This window comes from Mytilus galloprovincialis, chromosome 10 (genome assembly GCF_965363235.1).
Source record: "Mytilus galloprovincialis chromosome 10, xbMytGall1.hap1.1, whole genome shotgun sequence".
In the NCBI taxonomy this organism is placed as follows: Eukaryota; Metazoa; Mollusca; class Bivalvia; order Mytilida; family Mytilidae; genus Mytilus; species Mytilus galloprovincialis.
Window position 1 is genome coordinate 85,255,856 of NC_134847.1, and position 27,219 is coordinate 85,283,074.

Below are 27,219 nucleotides of genomic sequence, written 5' to 3' on the forward strand. Positions count from 1 at the left end.
TGATATGGTTATATTTATAAATTAACTGTTTACAAAATTTAGAATTTTTGAAATACTAAGGCTTTTCTACCTCAGGCATATATTACTTTTGCTTGATTTGGCAAAACTGTTAGGAATTTTGGTCCCCCATGCTCTTCAACTTCGTACTTTATTTGGCCTATTTAACTTTTTCGGATTCGAGCGTCATTGATGAGTCTTTTGTAGACGAAACGCGCGTCTGGCGTAAATACCAAATTTAGTCCTGGTATCTATGATGAGTTTATTTACAACCACTGGGTCGATGCAACTGCTGGTGGAGATTTATTTCCCCGAGGGTATCACCAGCCCAGTAGTCAGCACTTTTTGTACTGACATGAATTATCATTGATATGATTATATTTATAAATTAACTGTTTACAAAATTTAGAATTTTTGAAATACTAAGGCTTTTCTACCTCAGGCATAGATTACTTTAGCTTGATTTGGCAAAACTTTAAGGAGTTTGTTCCTCAATGCTCTTCAACTTCGTACTTAATTTGGCCTTTTTAACTGTTTTGGATTCGAGCGTCATTGATGAGTCTTTTATAGACGAAACGCGCGTCTGGCGTATATACCAAATTTAGTCCTGGTATTTATTATGAGTTTATTTACAACCACTAGGTCGATGCCACTGCTGGTGGAGATTTATTTCCCCGAGAGTATCACCAGCCCAGTAGTCAGCACTTTTTGTGCTGACATAAATTATCATTGATATGGTTATATTTATAAATTAACTGTTTACAAAATTTAGAATTTTTGAAATACTAATGCTTTTCTACCTTAGACATATATTACTTTAGCTTGATTTGGCAAAACTTTCAGGAATTTTGGTCCTTAATGCTCTTCAACTTCGTACTTAATTTGGCCTTTTTAACGTTTTTGAATTCGAGCGTCATTGACGAGTCTTTTGTAGACGAAACGCGCGTCTGGCGTATATACCAAATTTAGTCCTGGTATCTATGATGAGTTTATTTGTATGCATGAAAAGAAATGTATAAGATAGAATATTGAAATAAATTTGAGAAGATAGGTTTTATAAAATGTTTTGAGAAAATAAAAAGGAAAAATGGTGTCACTAAAAGAATTATTTTTCCTTAAATGGAATGTGATATTTGTTTAAATATTTTGTATAATACAATAAATCACCAAGTTTTCTTAACATAAATAAATGGTCTAACCAATAAAAGAGGAACGAAAGATACCAAAGGGACAGTCAAACTCAATATAATGGAATTTATTGTACTTATACATCCCGCCATTGATATATAATTGCAAATGTGTCTCCAAATTTGAAGGCAAATAACTAGACCGATTTTGTACTGTTAATGTAGAATCCAAGATGGCGGTATACCAATCATCTACCTTAATCATTATAACGAACCAATGTTTAGCAAGGAAGCACAAAAAGGCGTATATCAAATTTAACAATCTCATTCATTGCTTTTTTTATTATACGAAATTAAGCACTGTGATCGAATCCTTACCCTGACAGGCACATGGTTATGTAAACATTAACATGATGTAGCTCTTATCACGCGTTTGACGTACACCAGTTGATCAGCATATAAACGTCACACAGGTAGATATAAAATAATTTCTCGTTTAAAGTATTAACATAATACAGTCTATTGTTCTTTTAGGCATATCCTCTGCAGAATTTAATTAAAAAGTTTACCTTGTTCTTCTTGCCATTTGTCTATATGTTTATTGTGAATTTCTTCTAAAACAGAGCATAGAAACACCATAGGGACACACAAAACTCATTAGTAAAATAAAAGACAAGAACACAAAACCTATCATAGAAAAATAACACAATGGCGGGATGTATAAGTACAATGTCACGTCATTTGTATCTGAACACAAAAAGTCATAAAGACAAAAATAACTGTCATATTCTTGAATCGGTATATGAATTTCCTAATGTAAAAAATGGTGAATTAAAACTGGGTTTTATAGCTAGCTACAATTCTGACAGTCGCATAAAATTCCATTATATTGATAACAATATGTGAACAAAATAAGCAGACATAATAGGTAAACATGTCAAAAATTTGGGTACAACAAACGTCTTAGTAATCTACCTTGAAATCACCAAAAATTTTCAACAACAAAAAGGTTTTAATATTTATTATCGGAAAAGAAGTCGTTATTGCTAGTAAAATTGTAATAATGAAAATTCATTGGTGAAAGAGTTTTTAAATCGTATTTTATTTTTGGAAGATTTATCATATGTTTACAGAAAGGAGTAGGTTCAGTAAGACCCCTTTTTGGCCCCAAAATATAGCAGTTTTAGAAAATTGTGAAAATGTAATCTTTAAGCTATATTTTGGAAAGTAAAATGCTTCTGCTACATAAATATGAGCTGTTTTTTACAGTACAATGGACAGATATCGCATTCCAGCATCATTAAGTCATGCTAAATTACTGAAATCTTCAAACTTTTAGCATTTGGTTAATTTTTAGACGGTTTCCGTCTAAAATGAAAGTGGCCGCATTCGTGTTCATTCATCATATCGAAATGTAAGTTGTATTTGATGATAATACAAAACATATATAAAGGTTGAGAATGAACACGGATGCGGCCACTTTCATTTTTGACAAAAACCATCTGAAAAGTGACGATTTATGGCATATTTGATAGATTTTTTATATTTAAGCTTGATTCAGAGCTTTTTTAATGACTAAATTAATTAAAATCTTTCACGTTAACTCATCGAATCAATTGAAATAGACACTTAAGTGGTTAAAAAATGTCCAAAAACTTTCGTTAGATGAACCTGAAATTTGAGGCCAAAATCGGCCCTTACCGGACCTACTCCTTTAGCTTCAGCTACATTACGTTTCGAACATTTTATGTTACAAACAATATGATGTAAATGCAATGTAGCTACTCCATCTATCGCTGAAAAAAAACGAGAACCCCCCCCCCTTTTTCCCTTAACTTCCAAAAAACAAAACAAACCAACACTCACACAATTAAAGTAAACAATTTAAAATAAGCAAAACAAAAGCCGGAAGATTGTTTATTTGTTATCTGTACAATTCGAATTGCACAGGTTGTTATCACAGCATTGGTTACATCCTTGCTCTCTTCGTGTATCCTTACGACTTCTCCCAATTATGTTGTTGAATCCGCTGTTCTTTTGACAAGACTGAAACATAATAATTGATACAAATCTACCATTTTCTACATCAGAAAATGCCTGTACTAAGTCAGGAATATGACAGTTGTTATTCATTCGTTTGACGTGTTTCAGCTTTTGATTTTGCCATTTGATTAGGGACTTTCCGTTTTGAATTTTCCTCGGCTGCCAGTATTTTTGTCTTTAACTCTTTACATATATTTTCGTGAATGCATTTTGTGGTAATTGAAACATAGTTGGTTGTTATATCTCTCTTTTAATTGAAGGTGTTTGGTTAATATGTTAATTAATTTCAGTGTGATTTGTTTGGCTTTAATACAGCACTATATTAAAGAAAATGGTATCAAACGATATCATATGTAAATCAAAAGAACCTTAGCTTTTTGGAACTGCAAATATTATATTTGTAAAATTACATGTCTTAATTGTTTTACAATTCAAGATCACAATTTTTCTAAAATGAAGTAACATACATACATAATTACAGAATTATAAGTTTGACATACACTCAAACATAACTTACAAGTCGTGTTCTACAGCCACTCATGTACACCTTTATATATCCACCAAACGAATAAATAAAGCAAATCTATAAAACAAGCATGTTATGATTTTAATGAAAATTTTGTATCATCGTACAGTATAAAAAAGAAGATGTGGAAAGATTGCCTGTTCACGCATCGTTGACAATATAATGGAATTTGATGCGACTGTCATACAAGTAAGAGATCTATAAAACCAGGTTCAATCCACTATTTTCTACATAAGAAAATGCCTGTACTAAGTCAGGAATATAACATTTTTTATCCATTCATTAATGTGTTTGGGCATTTGATTTTGCCATTTGATTCGGGACTTTCTGTTTTGAATTTTCCTCGGAGTTCAGTATTTTTGTGATTTTACTTTTGTCATACGTACAGCAGTCTAGACACAAAAATGTTCGCATTATATAAGATAGTATAGTATCGCTGTACATCACACCTGTCTGCATTATTAGACTTTCAGATACAATTAACTTTAAAAGTATGCTTCTTTTTCTTAACATTTATAACTGTCTGTTTTCGTATAACACACAACTGCATAAGACAACAACTTATATACAAACCTGCTTAGTTCCAAAATTGTCGACGAAATCATGAATGTTGCCAACTAACTACGCAAAATACGACGGATTCAATTGAATGAAAATGTTTTATCTATTGTTTTGGGAATCATAACGTGTATTGTCAGAAACTGTCTAGAAGGAAGCGACGCATATTTTCTTTTGTGTGCTCACTTTAATATATAAGTGTAATTGACATTGTTTTGTCTCTTTCGTGTTTTTTTAAGATAAATGTTGATAACAATTTTTATTTTAGATATGTATAAGCCCATGTCATGAAATATTTAAGCTAGATATGATAAATATCTGCCTCAATTATTTAACTTTTTACAACTGAATCTCTTGAGAATACTTGCTTGCCCATCAATAAAACCTGTGTTAAATCATTACCTCATTCGCCCGACACAATGTCACCGTTTTACAATCTGTATGGTTTGGTATAGCTGTACACTGGTAGCATATTGGACCAACTTGATTTATTGGTATCCCTAAACGTTACAATTAACATTCTAACATTTAATAAGCGTTTACAGAATGACGATCCAAAGAAGCATAGATGAAGTTCTACAAAAGTATGAACAATCACAGGTGATTATAATTCGTACATGACTATAACAGCGCTTTCATGGGTATGAAAAATTAGTAAATCTTAAATATAAATTTAACATGTGCTTGTCCCAAACGAGGAGTCTAAAATACATTAACTGTCGATGTTTTGCGCTGTGCAATATTTATTTTAAGCATTAATATGGCTATAGTTATCAAAGGTACAAGGATTATAATTTGGTAATACAGCTAATGAGATCTATTTATTGGTCAGAAAATCCTTTTGTTTTTTGAAAGTTTTAAAGTTTTGTAAACAGTTGATTTATAATTATGACTATATCGTTGATATTTCTTGTCGACACAGTACAGTAGTCAAAACATCGACAGGAAGCGCCGATATGATTAATTACATATCTGTCTAAACATCATAAAGAATCTTAGGTTCACCCTCTCTCATGCACAGTAGATAAAAGTGGATAATGCTATTCTGTGTATGTCCCTTTTAGCTCAATACGTACTCAAGCACGTCTATATATACATATGATGTTTTCAAATTTCATTTATTTCCCATCCTATCTTATGACTATAAACCGAACATTTCGTTTGATGCTCCAACAGTATAAAACGTTTAATTAATATTATACTAGGAATATTATCACATTTTACCGATATTACTATTGTTAGGTCAAGACAAGTAAATTATATAACCATTTCACTTAACACACTATGACAATTAAAAAAGACTGTCCTTAAACTAAGATTTACAATGCATACAATGACCCAAATTTACCTATAATATGAGACGAAAGACAAAGTAAAGAATAGTTACACTAAGGATTTGTTTGAAAAAAAATCAACCGTGACGCAAGAAAAAAAGACAATTTAAACATTTCTAATTGATATACTCATTTGCTGTACATACCATTATGGCCACATCCATTTTTATTGCAGACATCTGTAGTACAACAGCTATGACAATACGAGTGGATATCAGATCTGCGTTGTCTGCTTTGACAATCCTAAATAGAAAAAAATGTTTACCTTCGTGTCAATTACTTATCGCAAATTGTATTAGCTTTTAAAATAGTATGAGGAAGATGTTACCTGTAAAAGGGGACGAGTTCCGAACAATTTTGTTTTTGAATTCAGCATATTTTAACTTCAGAATCTGTTATTTTTGTTCATTTAATTAGTATATATACTTCAGAATCTGTTATTTTTTTTCATTTAATTAGTATATATATATATATATATATAATAATATTTTTAAATTTGCAAACTACATTTCACATCAAATAATAACAGTTCGTTAAAATATTGTCACTAGCGCTTTCATGCCTTCTGGCAATCTTCAGGCGACGTTTTAACAATGTCCTTGACGACACTGCCGTTGGTAACGTTTATTACGTTACAATAACGATAAGGGGAGATAAATCAAACGTGTTTAAGTAGATCCGTTTAATTTTGGCTGAAAGTCCTTTATAAAGTGTGCTTCCTTTGCCAGTCTTTTATATTTGTTCGATTCGTTCATTTTATAGAACGGATATACGGTAAATTTTCCACTACTGCACGTGCAGTAGTGGAAAATTTACCGTATATCCGTTCTATAAAATGAACGAATCGAACAAATATAAAAGACTGGCAAAGGAAGCACACTTTATAAAGGACTTTCAGCCAAAATTAAACGGATCTACTTAAACACGTTTGATTTATCTCCCCTTATCGTTATTGTAACGTAATAAACGTTACCAACGGCAGTGTCGTCAAGGACATTGTTAAAACGTCGCCTGAAGATTGCCAGAAGGCATGAAAGCGCTAGTGACAATATTTTAACGAACTGTTATTATTTGATGTGAAATGTAGTTTGCAAATTTAAAAATATTATTATATACATTCTGTACACCGTGTTTATTTACTTTTGCTATATATATATATATATATAAATATATAACAATCAATTGTTTTATTTATATACAAGTCACATTACCTGAAGATCTGCGGAAGCAGTGAAAATACTAGTAAAAAAGTGATGCATTGAAACCGTTATTATCTTTTAATAATTTTCTTATATATATATATATATATATATATATATATATATATATATATAGGCGTAAAAAATAATTTTCACATGTGCAGATATATATATTCATTAAATAAAATAATAAAATAAGTAAAAAGTTAACAGTTCCATTCTATCGATTTCATCCATTGGGACTCTTCAGGATAACTGATGTAGTGTCGCTAACCGAACCGAAGGTTAATGACTTTGAAATAAAGTCTTGCGGAGATTCAAGATGCGGTGTTTGTGGCCAAGATACGAAATATTTAGAAACGGGTAAAATGAAATCATTTAAAGACGGCAAAAAATTTCATGTGAACGCCAATACGACTTGTAAGACAACAAACCTTATTTACTGCGTCACATGTCCTGGTTGTCACGAAAATTATATTGGACAGACCGGGAATAGCCTCTGTGAACGGGTGCGAGTTCACAAAGAACAAATAAAACACCCACAATACAGAAATTCGCCAATTAGTGCCCATCTTGACATTTGTGGTAAAAAGCATTTTCAAATAATGCCTATTTTTCAATGTAGACGGGATGAAGCATATAGAAAAGAGATGGAACGTTATTTCATAACAACGTTCCGATCAAAATTAAATCCAGAGAACTTTTAATAACGAACAATGACGGAACGTCATAAACCTCCTTAACGACGTCGCCTATAGCGACACTACATCAGTTATCCTGAAGAGTCCCAATGGAAGGATGAAATCGATAGAATGGAACTGTTAACTTTTTACTTATTTTATTATTTTATTTAATGAATATATATATATATATATATATATATATATATATATATATATATATATATATATATATATATATATATATATATATATATATCATGTACTGCAGTACGCCGCTAGATTAAAACTGACGTGGAAAGGTAACACACGGCCAGCGAAAGCTTTTTATTGAGAGCCCAGGTGGTCGTGTGGTCTAGCGGGACGGCTGCAGTGCAGGCGATTTGGTGTCACGATATCACAGTAGCATGGGTTCGAATCCCGGCGAGGGAAGAACCAAAAATTTGCGAAAGCAAATTTACAGATCTAACATTGTTGGGTTGATGTTTAGACGAGTTGTATATACATTATGTACACAGCCATGTATCACCATCATTGATGGCGATCCGATGGATACATCTGTTGTAGGGTTGTCACTGACTCAGACGTACTTATAAATATAATTATTTTCTGTGACTGTATCTTACATTAATTTATAGGATCCTTTACTATAGATAATTTAGCTGATCTGTAACAATAACATCTTCATGCCTTATATATCATGTACTGCAGTACGCCGCTAGATTAAAACTGACGTGGAAAGGTAACACACGGCCAGCGAAAGCTCTTTATTGAGAGCCCAGGTGGTCGTGTGGTCTAGCGGGACGGCTGCAGTACAGGCGATTTGGTGTCACGATATCACAGTAGCATGGGTTCGAATCCCGGCGAGAGAAGAACCAAAAATTTGCGAAAGCAAATTTACAGATCTAACATTGTTGGGTTGATGTTTAGACGAGTTGTATATACATTATGTACACAGCCATGTATCACCATCATTGATGGCGATCCGATGGATACATCTGTTGTAGGGTTGTCACTGACTCAGACGTACTTATATATATATATATATATATATATATATATATATATATATATATATATATATATATATATATATAAACGCCTAAAAAGTGTACATAACAACACTAATGATATAAAAAGGAACTGCAGATTCTGATTGGTAAATGAATCATCTTTAAGTCTTCTTAGATTAAACTTTTACTAAATCTTGAAATTTATACAATAAAAAAGGCAAACCGAACATCAGTTAAGACGCTTGCACCATTCTAAAAATTTGTTGAATATGACATAGGTTATATGACTAATAACATCAGAGAGTTCAAATATATGCTTTAAATAAAAATAATAATGTGCGATGTGAACTAGCACAATTTTAAAGCTTTAACGGTGTCGATATTATGATGTTACAAGAAAGATTGCGTCAATAAGAATTCCAAATGAACAGCACTGAACGGTCTAAATTTCTAAATATTTCAGATTTGACAACTGTTGTGTAGTTACATTAGAGTCTGCGATGTTTAAAACAAACGGCCGTTAAAATATAATAACAAATTTTGACTAAAGTAAAATAGTTGGACGTGGCTTGGTACTTATACATCCCTAAAAAAATTAAGCAATTTAAATTGTTATATTCAACAGATTTATTTTAGAGATGAGTAAGGTAAAGAAATAGAAACGGAGACTGTAATAATAAGTAATATAACCCAGATGTGAAGCACTGCATGGTGTCGAACTACATCTTTTCATTTATCCCATTTGGTGCCAAAGTTGTTAATTTTCTTATCCAAAATCTTTCCGGAGTAAGTCTATCCTCCCTAGACCAAGCAGAGTTGTGGTAGTAATGGTCAGTCGATTGAGATCTGCCTTAGTGTGGCCAGGGGATCTATATATACTAATTAAATGAAAAAAAAATAACAGATTCTGATATATATATATATATATATATATATATATATATACAGGTTCCAGCCCCGGCGCCGGGGAGGAAGTTACGAATCAAATCTACTCTCACATCGTTAGTTTGATTTTCTATGCACTTTATATATATATATAACTCGTCTAAACATCAACCCAACAATGTTAGATCTGTAAATTTGCTTTATATATATAATTTTATTTTGGATGTAACGCGTCTTCTGATTGGCTGACGTCGTTTTGATTATCGTATCATAGATACAATTTTGTCATGTGATCATGAGGTCATCAACGTTTTTTCATGATTTACACCCTTTTTAGATGAACTTTAGAATTAAATGATAAGAAATAACTGTAATATTTTATCAGTCTATTCGAAATAACATAATTATTCAGTGTGCACCACATTTTTTATGTTATTTCGTCAGACAGAAAAAATATTATAGTCATTCCTAAATACTTTTTTTATTCTATTGATTTTCATACTGTAATTAGGGAGCTCGTTCCCACATTTATAAATTCGGTACTGAAATGATTTACAACAAACCTTTCTAAAAGCTTAACGTTTTGAGCTTTAAGCGTTCCTGATGAAGGTTAAGTCTATAAAAGCTCTTCGGATGCACGAACTCAATAACGTGTTGTTTTCATTTATTCCATTGGAACATCTGGAGGAAGGTTCGGATGTAACGATGTCCCTTACCAAACGCATAATACGAAAAACTATGTGAATTCGTATACCCCAAAAGAAGGAAAGATCGGCAGCATATTTGCCTACCTTTGAAATAAATGTGAGTGGCCAAACTCAATGTTAGACAATATATGCTTTACACATTTGTTTACTCTCTTGATCTTGTTGATAAAAGTTCTAAATGTATTTTAATTGAAGTAATACAGCGAATGTCACCAGTACAGCAGAAAATACTGAAAATATCGTGGCAGCTGCGTTTATCATTCAGTGTCTCAATCTTTTGTTGAAATATATTAGGTACTGGGTTTTTCGGTTCAATGACCAAACACTTGTTTTATTTCCATATAGATAAATGATATTTATAATTAGATAGTACTATAAACAAATTTGAGGGTACTTTTCACTCATCTCCTATAATGTATATACATGTAATAAGTCAGTCTGTACCGTGTATTGTCAGTTGTCGTTGCAGAGTAAACGGTCTTGATGTTAGTCTGTTTGGTTTTCCTGTTAACTTATTTTTATCTTTTTGCGTAGTCGTGATGTAAAGATATTGTTATCGCTATTTCTAACTTATCTGTATTTTGTTTTAATTTCATAAATTTATTAATGCTAACCGTGCTGTTAACACATCCAAGATAGAAGTTAGATTCTCCCGACTTGGTCAAAAACTTTGTCATACCACACGTCTAGAAAAAAATAGAACTAAAACATATTTTTTTGGCAATAGAGTGCGAAGTTTCATTTGTATACTCGAACCAAGTGGCCATACTTATAAAATATTTTTCTAGGATCATTTATCGATACTAAATGCTCTTCAACTTTGTACTTTGATATAAGAAGATGTGGTATGAGAACCAATGAGACAACTCCTAATCAAAGTAAAAATTTATAAAAGTAAACCATTATGGGTCAAGGAACAGCCTTCAACACATGTCTTTGGCTTAATAACTATTTTGATGTTAACGTCACTCATGAGTTTTATGTAGAAGAAACGAGCGTCTTGCGTATTAAATTATAATCTTTTGATAACTACATGTATCTAGGATCACATTATGATTTCCGCGTTTTTTGAACAAGCAATGTTCGATAGCTTTTCCTTTCTAGATTTGTTTTTACCTGAAGCGTTAGTTTAGAAAAACGTTGGACACACCGAGATCGACCAATATGTCCATTTGCTCTAACATAAGTTAGCTAAAGTTTTAGCTTATAATAAATATTCTAAATCAGAACTATGATATATTCTACTTCATCAAAAATATCTTTCTAACCTGTCCCTCCGAACACTGTTCAACTTTATCACAATACCACGGATCATGAAGTCCACTACATGCAAAACATGTCAACCCTATAAAAATTAAACTGTAATAAATTTATAAAGTTTAAGTATTCCTAAAGTTTTTTACGACCAAGATATCATGAAAAGGCTTTTACATCAACCTACAAAAATCGAATTTTAATCAAAATCTGATTTTAAACAAAACCATTGTACAGTACCTGTGTACTATGAAAGTTTAACATTACTATAACTATTGTCACGAATTCACAAACGACATTTCCTTGTTAAAAGTTCAATCCAGATAGGTACTAGTATATTCACTAACTTATAAATACATGCGTAAAATAATGAACAATGTAATCAAATCGATATAATTTGTTCATTTACTGTTCTGAATCAAATATTTATGAAAAAAACTGAAATTACGTTAGAAATTCCAATGATTTTAGCCACTTTAGAAAAGGTCATAATTAATCTACAATAATATATGTTGATAAAAATTAGACCACATGATGTAGTCAATGTATCGTTTAATCATACGAGTCTTACAAAAAAATGTACATGTGATTTACCTAAAATTGTTTTGACTTGCATCACTAAAAGTAGATCTAAAAAAAAAACAACCCAAAAACTATCAATGCATTTACCAAAAGTATCTGCCATAATCAAAGATAATCTTAAAAATTGTCTCATACACCTATCGGCTCAAACCAACATTAGTAGCTCATTTAAAATTCACATGTATTTGAATTTGGTAAAAAAATATTACTATAACTTACATGCAGTTAGTAATAACATCATTGGCTGTTCTTGATTGACATGCAGGTATTTCTAATGTTAATGTTTAGTCTGATTATGTTCAAGAATAGATTGTGTCTGACCTTCCCATGTTTCCTTTGGGTCACCACAAGTTTTTGCGTAGTAAATAAACGCAGTTATATCATATTTTTACTTTGTAAATAAATCATATTTTGTTATACAGATTAATTGTTTTTATAAATCACAAAGTAATAAGTTTATAGAAAATAAAAAGATGTGGCATGAGTGCAGACTTTATGCTTGACTAATAATTATTATCACTGGTAGGACTTAATAAACTTCCCAATGCATTTATACTTTATATACGCAATCTGAATTTGAGAAATATCTATTTCATCAATCTTAGATTTATTTAATAAAATCGATAAAAATAAATAAAAATTTGTGATTAGATATTGCACTTTATTTTCCACTGTAAATATATACATGATATTTTAATTTCCGTTATATGACGTCATTGAAAAATAGTATGTATGATATATTGACGTTCATCAATTAAAACCGATAACAAAATAAAAAAGCAACGAATTTTCATATACAACTTAGTCTTTACTCTATGGCTTGCGTCATTATTGCTAAGCTATATAAAAGAGGGAAGAAAGATACCAAAGGGAAAGTCAAACTCATAAATCTAAAACAAACTGACAACGCCATGGTTAAAAATGAAAAAGACAAACAGAAAAACAACAGTAAACATGACACAACATAGAAAACTAAAGAATAAACAACACGAACCCCACCAAAAACTAGGAGTGATCTCAGGTGCTCCGGAAGGGTAAGCAGATCCTGCTCCACATGTGGCACCCGTCGTGTTGCTTATGTGATTACAAATCCGGTAAATAGACATATATGGGACGTAGCTTTGTATTGTTATTAAGTCATGCAAAGTCATTAGCCATATGGCAATTTTAAACTCAACCAATACAAAGTGTCTCCACGTCATTTATCATGAATACAAGTAGATATGGGATTTATATCAATGATACAGCACCGTAACAACAAAAGAAATCTAGTAGACAACAATCGACAGGCGTTCATGCAAAATATGTCAAAATCTACAGTTGATGTCACAATCGATGAAAAGATGAACAGGATTGTGACGGTTTACTGTGTTGTACATATACTGCTAGGTGTTACTTTATTATGATGGGTAATGCCTGGATAGTTATACGTATTCAGTCGTCGCATTCCGTTTGAATTATAACAAGTCTGATCATTTTGACACCACAACGACATACATTACCCAATAAAGAAAAAAAAACATGGAAAGCAAATATTTTTATTTTGTTAATATAAGGTGAGTGAGGCTTCTCAAGTTTACCTTACGAGTCAAAGAATAATTGTGATGGGGATAATTAAACTTTTTGTCAATACTGAAAACTTCCTGTCCAATAAAGGCAACAGTAGTATACCGCTGTTCAAACTCATAAATCCATGGACAAAAAAAAACAAAATCGGGGTAACAAACTAAAACTGAGGGAAACGCACCAAACATAAGAGGAGAACAACGACACAACGACACAACACTACAATGTAACAAACACAGAAACGGACCAAGCATCAGACAAAATCCCACGACTTTTATTGTGGATTCAGTTTAAGTCCTGCAGGGTAAGCATATCCATCTAATGGATTTCGTCCATACACGATAAGTCCGAATGGAACGCTATCGGCATGATGCATTTCATGAATTCCAACATCTAATTCATGAGAAAGGATAGAGTATTTTTTTCCAGCCAGTTTAATAGTTGATTTTTCATTAAACATAATTCCTTTTACCCCGTCTAAAACACTACAAACCATTAAAAGTCTGAAATGGCCTATATCTGTACTCGACTGTACTGATTTTTACTCGACCAGTCTGAATTAGTCTGAGATTTACTTGATAATACTCGACTGTAGTCTGAACTATACTTAACAGTCTGAATGTGTACTTGACCAGTACTTAACCGTTTTATACGAGTCTGAACTGTACTCGACCTAGTCTGAACCGTACTCGACCTAGTCTGAACCATACTCGACCAAGTCTTAACCAAACTAGACCTATTCTTTGTATCTATTAACTGAATTTTATCAATTAAGGAATTTGTTTAATAAAAATAAAATTTAAACAACAACTTGAAATTAAAAATGTATTCAATACAGTATTGAAATTAAAATTTGACAATAATCAATCATAATATAACTTCAACTCAATATTAATCAACACTTACATAATAATATATATCAACTTTTAAAATATAAATAAAACAAGCTGGTAAATAATCTAAAAAAATAAATTGTGACTAATATTTTCAATATTATTCAAATTTTATGAATATTTCGGAAGTATTTTATGGTAATTGGACTATTTTCACCATAAACTTAAGCCAAGGATTTGTATTTACTATACAAATCCTTGATAACCTTTTAAAAAAAGGAAATGTATTCCAAAGTAACAGTAAAAAAAAAATTAAATTAAGTATTTTTTTGTCAAATTAACATGGCATACATAAAGCACTTTAATATGTTCTAATTAACTCAGTACATGTGTGTTTTACAGGTAAAAAGGAAGCCCGATTTTCTTAAATTCGTGTATTACTTATCTAGAACATGCTTGTATATTCGAAAGGCCTTGTTATTTAATTTAAACAGGATGTTGCAATTTTGAATCAATGTTATTCAGAATTTAATACCTCTGACCAGGTGTGATCTTTTTTATGAGTTAGCCCCAAGCAGAGGTTATACTTTATATTTCACCACTAATCAGAAAAATAATTTTATTCATTTATTTAATTTTATCCCTTTTTGATATAAATTATATATAATATATTTTTTTTTATCCTAAATATAATCAGAGATATATTTCTTTTATAAGGTTAAAATCTTTTATAAATTTTGTTGGCTGTTATATATATGTCAGTTAAAAAGAAATTTATTTAAACAGTTAAAAAAGTAGAGGGTTTTTGGTCTAGTATGGTTCAGACTGGTCGAGTATTGTTCAGACCTTTGGTTAAGTATGGTTTAGACTGGGAAAATAGGTCGAGTACATGTCAAGAATGGGTTAAGACTGTTTCAGACTGGTCGAGTAATAGTTCAGACTATTTTTAACGGCAAAGATAAGGGTCAAGTACGATTCAGTACAGTCAAGTATGGTTCAGACTGGGGTCGAGTAATGTCAAGTAAAAGTCAGACCAATTCAGACTGGTCGAGTAAATATCAGTACAGTCGAGTACAGATATAGGCCATTTCAGACTTTAATGGTTTGTAGTGAAATCAGATCATGTTTGTCGTCTGCTGTGATTATAATTGTGATAAAAAAGTTATCTGGCGGAAACCTGTCAAGTGGATAGTTCGAAACTACGGTAAATTGATAACTAGTTTTAAAATGTTCAATACTTGGGACTGTAGTCATGGCATAATTACACGTGCTGTAAAGTTTGGCACAATATAACTGTACAAGAACTCCTGTAGAAGATTCAACAGTTGATGTAGTTAAGTTTGAAATTTCCAGAAACTCCCCTTTCACAAGCGTTTTAGTACTTCTACTTGTTGAGTTTTGAATGGTAACAGTTGCGTCGTCATCGGCTAGTACTCTGTAAAGACAAAAAGAATCGTATAACAATGGTACAACAAAGTCTTTCCCAAGCTGTTCACTAGGGAGAATCATTTCCGTAGTGTAGTCTGTATATTGGGAAGATCTGTTTATGCTGATATCGCCTCCAGAAACGACCGCAACTGGTTCGGTTGATGTAATAATTGTACCACTGAGATCATGTGTATTTGAAAAATAAAATGCTTCATAGGCGTTAAGATTGACAGTTAGAGAATCATTCGATTGATATGCATGTCCACCAAAATACAGTACACCATTTTTAATTTTCAGAAACAACGTTACTGTGGTGTTGTTTTCTGTACATACCACCCCAACACTGACGTTATTAAGCATTATTATTGTGAAGTTAATATTACTATACGTGGCTGCGATGTATCTTCGTCCTAAACTCTTGTATGGTATCGCCAGGTACCCTTCAGAATATGCCATGTAGTAATTCATTGTATATATTGACACATCGATATCACAGCTAACTTTGACACCTTTCATTTCTATTCCAGTGATATTCATTTCAATATTTTTGCTGATATTGTAAATATTTTTACTACTGCCATTAATAGCTATTGTTTCGTTGATATTGAAGAATGGAATATTTATGATACACGATCCGGAATCGTTTGCGACTATATTTAATTGGACATAACCATTTGGACCGTTGTTGTCTAAAAATCCTAAATAAAAGTCCAACCATGGTGCTGGGTTATCATACACACGTCTATCTGAAATATATACAAGCAGTCACAAAACATGCTAATGTAATGACTTTAACTAAAGACAGTTGAATTCCAAAATTCATATTGTATACAACGTGCTATTCAAATTGCTATCATTAAGACAGAATAATATTACAGTTTGAATATTGCTTCGAAACAAAACATACAATACAAAACGTGACTTTATTGAATACTTAGATTTAAATAGTCAACATACATGTATAAATGTTTATACACTTATTAAAGAAAACTGAAACTTAAATGAAAATACTAGTGAATAAAACCATGCTTCTAAGTCATATATGAGTCCCTTTTCTTTATTTCCTTCGTTAAGTTATACAAATTATGCAAAGCCCTACAGCATATCATTAAATTCTAAAATCAATTATTTTAGCCAGCTCGCATGGGACAAAAATTGGAAGTATGTAAACCAATTGAGTCATCTGTAGATGTCAAGGAAAAACAATATAACTGCTAAAAGAGGGACGAAAGATACCAAAGGGACAGTCAAACTCGTAAATCTAAAACAAACTGAAAACGCCATGGCTAAAAATGAAAAGACAAACAAACAACAGCACACACGACACAATATAGAAAACTTAAGAATAAACAACACGAACCCCACCCGAAAACTAGGGGTGATCTCAGGTGCTCCGGAAGGGTTAGCAAATCCTGCTCCACATGTGGCACCCGTCGTGTTGCTTATGTGATATCAAATCCGGTAAATATTCTAATTCGGTAGGTTACATTCATGAAAGGGAAGGGGATTGCAGTTACGACGTAAGGAACATATCCGATATCATTTGTGAAACGGTTATTCCATAACGGTCAACCAACTCGTGATGGCGTCCGTAAAATTTACGAAGGGATGATTTCAACTTCACCATTTGGAACTCTTGGTTTAATAGCTTCCTTTTGAGCAGCAATCCTCTACCAAGAAAATCATGAGAGGAAATTCTTTGTTTAATAGCTGCCTTGTGAGCAGCAACCCTCTATCAAGAAAATCATGATAGGAAATGCTAACATATGAAACTAGTTTTTAATGTTTTGATTAGGTTTGTACGATATAAGTACATGAATCACCAACATATCCCCAACTTCAACATACAGCTTTAGTGGATAAATACCAACATTTTGTTAACTATTTCGTGCAAAAAAACCGTTAAAAATCATTGATGTAATTGTTCGACAATATCACCAAAAAAAAAATATATATACATGGAGGAAATATTTTAAAATGTTAGATAATGTGCGTGTAATGATGTATTCACAGACCTTTACGTATGCCTGTTAGATAACAACATACCAAATGGTTCAACTTAGCGTAGTTGGAGATGATTCTGCGTGGGTCATTTAATTAAGACATTCTATTTTCAGTCGTTTGAGGTTTTGCTTTCGCTACTTTCGGTAGTTTTATTCATCAAATTCTAATCATAAAGGCCAGTATAGAAACATGTGTCGTAGAAACGGTTGTTCGTATCAGATGTTTATGTTTAGTTGAATGAATGTTCTATAATAAAGACGAAAAACATATATAAAATCAATTTTGTTCATAAAACAACTACACGGGAAGATTGGCTGTTTCAAGATGATAGCGACAGCCGATGCACAGCACAACAGTTTTTGTCAGAATAAAGCAACTCACCATGGACTGTATCAACATAACATACGAAACAAAGCACTGCAATAAAGAATGCATATCATAATCACTCAACATACAATATAAAACATTTTGAAGAAAGAGTGTAGTTTTACACATCTGACACACAAATGGATACAGAAAATTAACAAGGATCAGAAAAAACAAATACCAAAATAACATACAATCATAAAAGGGTGTCTATATGCCTGTAGTCTTTATAGAGATTCTGTAGAGGAATTCGAATAGTGCTTTTACAGAGTTCACTGTACACACATGATAACAATAATACTAAATCAATCTTAATCTTTATTAATTTTGTTTAGCACTATTCAAGTAATAAAAACAACATTTATATATAATTGGTTTATTATATATATTGATAAATTGTAAATTTTTAAACGGCTGATTTTTGTGTTACGTCAATATAAGAGATGTTAAAACTATGCAAATACTGACATAAGTGCATTTGAATTTTTAACAAAAGTTCGGGTGATGAATGTTTTGTTGTACACCAAGTGATTTATAAAAACAATCTGTTAATTCTTCCTACCCAATTGACCTTCGAATAAATGAATTCATTGATTTTACCGTTTTTTAATAATTATGATGGAACTATATTCTTCAACTTGATTAGGATAGGGATACTTATCAATAAGTCATCTGAAATCCCTTTTACAACTTAAATTTAACCATGGTAAAGCATTAACCGCCTACTTCTTATTTTCATTTTTAAAAGATTACTTACAGTGTAAAACAAACATCATTTTCAACAATGGCTAAGGACATTCAATATTTGTGTGACAAACTTAAACTATTCTTATCAACAATTCGTATATATGTGTGTAAAGTTCATCAATTCATATAGAATAGATATGATAATAAGTATATGTCATATAAACACCTTGAAGATCTTTACAGTGAATATCATCTTGAATAAAAATAGGTTTTATGAACCAAAAATGAAGAAAGAAAGAAAACAAAACAAAACCCAAACTAGTTTTGAAATGAGACAATCGTTCAAGTTAAAGTAAAAGATCGAAACCAAAATTAAATGAATTTATCTTAACCGGCCTTAATCTATTAGGGTAATCTTCTAACAGAACTATCCTATTATCAGTATAAAATACGATCTAAAATATAGGTGTTGTCTGCTTGAGATACATGCCAATGTCTTTAATCTTCTTTGTATTTAACTATGAAGCTTCTTGCGAGAGTTATTTTTTTTAAAAGATATATTTTAATAACTCTAATTTTGATTTAGGGGACATTTACTTTTGATTTTGAAGAACATTGCTTTTACACAAATCCTGTTGACAGGAATCATATATTTGGTATAACACTGTTCCTTTTTATTATGAAATGATATAGTGGCATTATTGTATCTTTAATATTTTCTTGATGTCATTAAAAAAAATGTCCAATGTTTTTGTGTAGTTTGCTGTTTGTCCGATAATTCTGCTTTCGGCCCATTTAAAAATGTGCATATTCAATTTGAACTTTAAAACGCCAAGAAGTCCGTGAAATTAGATAGGAACTCTATTTCACTCTCTAAATGATTGGTAAACGACAAATCTGTTTGTATACTAGTCTGATCAATATTTTCTGAATTTCCTGTTGATTAAACCAAGCAAGTTAGCGTTCATTATCACTGGACTAGTATATATTTGTTTAGGGGCCAGCTGAAGGACGCCTCCGGGCGCGGGAATTTCTAGCTACATTGAAGACCTGTTGGTGACCCTCTGCTGTTGTTTTTTAGTTGGTCGGGTTGTTGTCTCTTTGACACATTCCCCATTTCCATTCTCAATTTTAAATATATTTTAACACTAATTTTCCAAAAATTTCATTTTCAGATGTTTTGAATGGGTGTATCTTAAATGTCTAAACTGGGTGGTACATTTATTTTTTTAATGTTGAATAAATATTTTTTTGGTAGTTTGGAGACATTAACTTCTAGATTTGTATCACCACTGTTTAAATTCACAAAGAGGGTAGAAGCTATCGAAAAGTAAAATCACAGAAGTATCGAGCTTCGAAAAAAATCGAAAACGGTCCCTTATCAAACGGCAAAATCAAAAGCTCAACACATTAAACGAATGGATAACAACTGTTACAAATAGGGGTACAACAGCAACGCGAACCTCACTGAAAACTGGGGGTGATATCATGAGCCCCTGGAAGGTTAAACAGATCCACACCATAGCCTGGAACCTGGTTTGTTGCTCATGTAAGAAGACAAACCCGCTAATATGCCAGCTTTAGCTGGCACTTACGGTAGAAGCATCGTTTTGGAATAAAGAACGATAACTCTCTCTACACGACCCATCTGAAAAGTTTCGTCACTCTCGTTAAATCTCGTACGATTATTTTTTTAATGGCGGCCCAATTTAACGTTTCAACGCGAACTTGAAAAAACGGGACAGATAGGAATAATTTCAATATGAAATACGACATGAATTTTTATTTGTTTTACAGAAAAAAAGAATTTAGAAATTTGTTAACTTGTGAAGTTTATTTAAATTGTATTGTACCACGGAAATTACCGAAGTTAGGACAACAACATCTGACGCCATGTTTCGTCTGCTACAACTTTCCAATATCAGTGAGGTCAAAACAAATTACTTGAATAATCACAGGTACTTCATTTAAAAGTCACAAAATCATAATTAACGATAACATATTTAGCGTAAACGTTCCGTCCAGCCATGGGAACACAGAAAAAACTCTGCAAGCAATACATTTCGGATTTTTTTTTTATAATGACCATGCGGGGTAAACTCCGGTGCACTGATTGACCATGCAGGACTACTTATGTTCATCTGCCACATAATTCCACACATCAAGGAACAGTGATAATGACGTTGGTTATACTGTTGAATGTGATCACGGTTATTCATGTAGCCATTGGCGAATCAAGAACTTTTCATAAGGGGGGCACGCTGACGGGGCGCTCCAGTCATGCTTCAGTGATTCACTATATAATCAACAAAATTTTTCCCACGAAAAAGACCCCCCCCCATCCGCCTATGGTAGCCCACAGACTAAATCACAACTTTAATAACAAAAATTTAAAACAAAAACAAATATTCAAATAATTCACAATCTTTTAATTCTGTACTTCCTTTGGCAAACTCTCAACACATCTTTTTATTGATTATGTTACACATGAGATATCTACCTTATAAGTCCCAGGAGAAGGAAACTGTTTTGTTTTCTCTCTCTCTAAGGTTAATCATAAAAGGAGACTTGAGTCTGAGTAGTACATTTAGTACTGTATACATTGATGCTCCCATATTGTCCAAAATTATATTTTATGGGAAGATTATGATAACCCATGAGAATACCATGACTTTGATACATGTAGGTATATACATGGCATGTTACTTTGAAGAATGTGGGCTACATCCTTTAAAATTCAAGCTGCAGTAGTCCCTTGTATATATTTTATGCATCAGTTTAAACCTGATCAAAACATTTTCACTCTACCAAGTACTTTATCACTATATAACTGTCACTCAGGTTCACATTTCAACCTATTTAGCAATACACACTTATGGTTACATGTATATAACATCACAGTACCAAAATTGCACTCAGTTACCAAATTGCTATTCAGCAAAAAAAAAACCTGCAGAAATCTTACAAGTTTTCTTTCACCATGACCATGTAAAGTTATATAATTGTCATCTTTTTAAAATGAGCAAATTAAATTTGTTACCAGCGTCCTTTTCTTCAAAAAATAATAGTTGAAGCATGGAATAATGTCAAATTGTTTGAAATATTTGAAGAAATAAAACAAAACATCTGTTTATATTCCAGTTTTAAGGATTTGAAATTAAAGAACCTTTGTGAGCACGCTCACATACACCACGTCTTCATATTGTCACTGGAGAAACAAAATCTCACTTCGCAAGTAAAATGAACACAATCAAATGCTTACCTTCACATATTTATCCTAATTTGAATGGCAGCATGTTGGGAATATGGAACAGGGATTACTCTAGCATCATATACTTTGTCTTTTAGTACATACATATGGTCAATACAGGAACCAGAAATATGAGTAGGTGAATGCACAACTTGACAGAAATCTTTTGTAGCCAATGCTTTTATTAATAAGTTATTTGATTCCTTCAAAACATTGATATTAAAGTCACCTACAATCACAGTAGGAAGCCTATCCATGTTGTCAATAACTTGTAGTAGGTTTCTGGTGAACACTTTAAGAGCAATCCATGGAGGTCTATACACATGAAGTACCAGAACTGACAGTGAATCCCTTTCTGCCTTGAAAAGTTCATATTCAAGTCCTTTGTTTTGATCATGTAAAGGCTGTAATGACCATTGAATTGAAGTGTAAGAACAAACACCTCCATAAGGAAGTTTACTGCTGTCTATCTGATCACTGTTGTAACATGATTCTCTGTCAACTCTTAGAATGTTGAATGAATTCATCTTTAAAGAGGAATCAGAGTGTCTAGAGGAAAGCCACGTTTCAGTTATACATATGATATCAGATGTACACAGAATGAAATCCGCCTTCAAATCTTTGATGTGAGCAACCAAGGAATTGATGTTCAAATGAGCAATTGTGACCATGGAATGATCTGGAGTCCATAATGGTAGGAGATCCAAAGGTTGCTCCGAAATCATTCTTTGTATTTCTTTTGTCACATCATTGTTACATGAAATACAGTTTTCATCAAATTTGAGGAAGAACAATCCTGAAAGCTTGGTAACTCTACTGACAGCCACATAAAATTGACCAGGTTGGTAACGACCTTCACATGATATCACAATCTTATCTAGTGTTTGACCCTGTACCTTGTGAATGGTACATGCCCACGACAGAGTAAGTGGAAATTGTCGACGAGAAACTTGAGCAACTTTGTATCGTCCAACAGAAACTCGTACTTCTTCCTTATGTATAGGTACAGCTTTGGAACGTGGAGGAACTACTCTCTTAAAGGTTGCCCTGGCATTGGAACCAACAGTTGAATCGTCCATCTCAACTAACACAAACACTGGTATGTAGTTTGATGCATTGTCTGGAGGTGGGGGATAGAAACCAACAATAGTGCCTTGAGCACCATTCACCAAACCATCCGCAGTATCAATGTTCTTGGTTATCATCACACGGGCATCAAGAGATAACTGAATAGTCTGACGCAAACCTCCAGTGCGATTTGGATTTTCTGGCATCTGAACTTTAAACTGGCCCGTATGTTGTTCTACATCCATGTCCTGAGCTTCAATGGTGTACACAGGGTGACCAGTAGAGGCAAGATGCTTTTCATTGTGTTGGTCCACTTTACTGTTAGTTGTGAAAACATGGAGAGAATCTGTAGGATACTGTGAGTCATCTGTTGTAACCTGTCTAGTCTTAAGGACTTCAATGTCATCTTTGGTGTGCCTTTTAATTCTGATGCGATTTAAAAGGTTAGCAAATTCTATGTCATTTTTCTGTCGCATGATTTTTGAAAGCATTGTTATATGGAAACGTTGCCATAAAGATCCATACAATCGCATCTTAGGGCTATTTGGCAATGCAAATACTTGTCTTTGACCAACAGGTGGCAGTTGATAAAGGTCCCCAAGCACAATAACTAATACACCACCAAAAAGACTGTCTGACTTTGGCTTTCCTATAATTTCTGTTAAGCGGTTATGTACAGTCACAAGGCCTTCACTCCCTAACATTGATATTTCATCGATGATGATGCATTTCAAGTTGGAGAACTTCACTCTCAATGATGATAGAGTCTTGTGGGAACATGAGTCTAATCCTGGCATGATATTGAAGGCTGAGTGAACAGTCTGCCCATGGATGTTCCTTGCGGCAGTGCCAGTCGGTGCTGTCAAGAGACATACTATTTCTTCTGGGTTCTCCACTTGTGACCTCAACATTTTGGTGATCATTTGGTACAGTGCTTTAATTAAGTGGCTTTTACCTGATCCAGCCCCACCTGTGATGAATGTCAATATCTGCTCTGGTTCTTCTCCTGTTGATACACATGTCAACTTCTGGAAACACCAATCATAGACTCTACTGAAGATCAACCGTTGTTCCTCATTGAGAGATCTTATTAATGGTAGGTACTCTGTGTCTGGCATCGTTGACTGCTGTCGCTCTGAAGTTAAAGGAACTTGTGATTTGAAGGACTCGTAGTGTTTAGGTTCAGGGTGGTTAGCTGGGTCAGATATTGCATACTCCTCAGCTTCGGCGGATCCTTCTGCTAGTTGTTCATGTCTCTGGTGTTCATTTTCTCCAGCTATTTGAGCCCATGCATCCTCAGGTGGACCATTTTCTTCAAGCTGTTCATATGCCATTTCAACAATTTCTGCATGTTTCTCAAATCTAATTTTGTTGCTGAATATCACTTTTTTTTCCTTGTTGAACATGGTGTAGAAAGAGCCATCATCGTCAATAAGTTGTTTCTCTTTCCTGTAGGGAACATACAACATTAACTGGGAATGATAGTACTTTTCAGGCTGATGTTCCTCTGAATAACGATGTGTTCTTATCACAGCATTTGTCACTCGCTTGGAGATGTATCCCTTATTGTCTTGTAACTTAAGAACAGTTGTGGGTTGGTCATCATTGCCAAGAACATCAACATCATCAGAATCTACAGTTCCTTTAGGCTTTTTGTAATGTAGCCTATTTGACGAAATGAAATCTGCCAGGCAGACATTTTCCAATTCTTTTGGTCTGTATGGATATCTATCTACCATACCTTCCATGTAGATATCCTCATCTTCATCATCAAGAAGTTGTAGAATATTCATTGGCTTTAGCATTCGGACCCGTTCTTCTGGCAGCTCTGTTGGGACATATAGTACTTGTCTTGTTGACTTCTTCAGCGGCAGTGACAAAATACGGTATGCTGCTTCTTGTGCAGACACTTCTCGAGAACTAAGAAACTTACTGCCAACCTTGTTGAGTTGTGAGCGAAGGCCCATATCAGCTGCCTGTTTGGATGCTGTAGTCAAGAGTTCTCCCAACTCGTGTTCTGACTTTGTGATGTATGATGCGATGTACATCACACAAGCATAAGGATCACAGACGTACTGCAGGTCAATGTTAGCTTGCCAAGCTCTGAGGATATTTGGGTTGTAATTATTGATGTACACATCCTTTGGTTCTCTCTTATGGACCACTCCATTTGTCGACTTGAAATGTTGTAGAGCATATATGTAGTCATCATATGGAATATTGGCTAATGCCAACACTTCTTTCAACGTAAGATCAGCCACATCTTGATCCATGATGGTATTAAACACAGCATGTAGTAATTCCTTGGGTTTGCTAGTGTCTCTTTTTTCACCTTTTTTGTTCACTCTACAAATGACAGTTCTATCAGATGGAGGTCTGGGGTATCCAAAGCGACATTTCTTCCCTGTTTTACGACATGTGTGTGAATGGACATGTCTCTGGAGGCTATTGACCAAGGAATACAACTCTTCATCATCTTCTTCCTCTGGCAGATTACATGAGATGTACGAGTCAACAAAATCAGCAATGACCTGTTCATTTGCTGATTCAAAGTCTGGAGCATCTGATGACCACAGCACCATACACTACTGGACGAAAAAACAACTGTCCATACCAGTAACAGTCATTGTACGACTATTTTAGTCTGTGGAAGACTGAAGAAGACTGTCAAATCAACCTTATTTCGTTGTTACAGTTAAATTATGTCTGTCCCAACACTTTTATGGGTTGTGAAAAACATTAAATGCTATCAACAGTCATTTTAGGACTGTTGCAGTGGTTTACGGCGTTGTCACAGCCAAATACTATTCATAACAGTCTTTCTAAAAGTTGTGGCAGTTCTATAATGTTTGTCCCAACCTTTTTATAGTTGTGACAGTTGAAATTTGTTTGTGTCAACTTTTCAGACGTTGAAGCAGTCAAAAAATGTTTGTTACAATGTTTTTAGAGTTGTAACAGTCGTAAAATGTTTGTTACAACTTTTTAAAAGTGTTTACAGTCATTAAATGTTTATTACAACTTTTAAAAGATTGCCACAGTCGTAAAATGTTTAAAACAAACATTTCATGGGTTGTTACAGTCGGTAAATGTTTAATACAAATATTTTAGTGTGACGGTTGCGAATGTTAAAACAATGTGTACACGTACGTCTCACGTGCACCTTCTCAAAGTTTGATACAGGATAAATGTATTTTATTTAAGTGTCACGTATTGATGATACAGTTGTAAAATGACCCATAATTCTGTTGTTGTTTTTTGTCCATCTCTATTTTTTATTCAGTCTATTCAAGAGTCTTTTATAATTTGTTTGATACCAAAAGCCTTCGTTTAAAAATAGAGTTTAAAATATTATTGCAGAAGATTGCTTTAATTGTCTTAATTGTGAAGACTATGAATTCATTGAAATTTATATTTCAAATTGCTTTTATAAATTATCATGTAGACGTCGGTGTACTTGAAGTAAATTTAAAAGAATATGACTAGGTTACATATATTATACAGAATAATAAAGCTGATTAATTTTAATTACTATCCATTAGGGATATTACCCGACAATAATAAATCAAATCTGTCAAGTTTTATTAAAAACGGAAATCATATTCTTCACCCGTAAACGATTTGACGTTATTGTACCCTTGTCGGCAGAAATAGCGGGTCTGCAAACTAGGTTTACGAAAAATCGTAGACATGCATGGTAGAGGGAAACTACATACAATATAACGGATGCATGAGCTGGAAATTTCAATCGGTGAGTAGAAATGAACAATATTTTAAAGCATGTCTATCAGAATAATCATGGATCCACGATTTTGAAGGGAAAATGTGCACATTTCGTGCCTACCCTCATGCTTCAGGTATGCACCAGGTATGAATCGACGTTCTATATCACCTCACTCTTCCATATATATATAGTAGAATGTTCCAAGGCAAAGTATTAAAGAATTTGGGCTTGTAAAAATTGTTCCCGGGATTGTAACCCCCCTCCCCCCTTTTTAGAAGATCAATTGCATTTGAAAGGGTACATTTAGTTAGTTAGTTTAGTTAGAACTCCCCTTTATCCTGGGTTGGGACCCTCTTTGGCTATATCCTTATTCTTTCCCGTCATTTCCATT

General features: G+C 33.1%; 2 protein-coding genes and 1 long non-coding RNA gene across 3 annotated transcripts; all 3 read right to left on the reverse strand.

Moving 5' to 3' along the window:
- Positions 1-3,027: 3,027 nt before the first annotated feature.
- Positions 3,028-12,223, reverse strand: LOC143048670 (uncharacterized). Its single transcript, XM_076222477.1, has 8 exons — positions 12,125-12,223; positions 11,918-11,953; positions 11,338-11,414; positions 10,684-10,755; positions 5,732-5,828; positions 4,654-4,751; positions 3,685-3,750; positions 3,028-3,170 (listed from the first exon to the last, which is right to left on the reverse strand). The coding sequence occupies exons 1-8, from the start codon at positions 12,144-12,146 to the stop codon at positions 3,042-3,044; spliced, it is 597 nt and encodes a 198-aa protein (XP_076078592.1). The 5' UTR covers positions 12,147-12,223; the 3' UTR covers positions 3,028-3,041.
- Positions 12,224-15,422: 3,199 nt separating this feature from the next.
- LOC143049412 (uncharacterized) lies at positions 15,423-18,913 on the reverse strand. Its single transcript, XR_012970225.1, has 3 exons — positions 18,860-18,913; positions 18,118-18,153; positions 15,423-16,478 (listed from the first exon to the last, which is right to left on the reverse strand). It is a non-coding gene; the product is annotated as an uncharacterized LOC143049412 (long non-coding RNA).
- A 3,031-nt stretch (positions 18,914-21,944) lies between these two features.
- On the reverse strand, positions 21,945-25,684 carry LOC143048671 (uncharacterized). The gene has a single exon (XM_076222478.1). The coding sequence runs from the start codon at positions 25,378-25,380 to the stop codon at positions 22,054-22,056; it is 3,327 nt and encodes a 1,108-aa protein (XP_076078593.1). The 5' UTR covers positions 25,381-25,684; the 3' UTR covers positions 21,945-22,053.
- Between the last annotated feature and the right edge of the window lie 1,535 nt (positions 25,685-27,219).

What these genes read in the sequence shown, in the direction of transcription:
- LOC143048670 (XM_076222477.1), bottom strand. Translation starts at nt 12,146, where the DNA reads ATGATGTTATTACTAACTGCAT. An exon ending in AAATGGATGTGGCCATAATG is followed by an intron (nt 4,752 to 5,731) that starts GTATGTACAGCA and finishes TGTAACGTTTAG; the next exon opens with GGATACCAATAAATCAAGTT. An exon ending in GTGGCTGTAGAACACGACTT is followed by an intron (nt 3,171 to 3,684) that starts GTAAGTTATGTT and finishes ATTATGTTTCAG; the next exon opens with TCTTGTCAAAAGAACAGCGG.
- LOC143048671 (XM_076222478.1), bottom strand. Translation starts at nt 25,380, where the DNA reads ATGGATCAAGATGTGGCTGATCTTACGTTGAAAGAAGTGTTGGCATTA.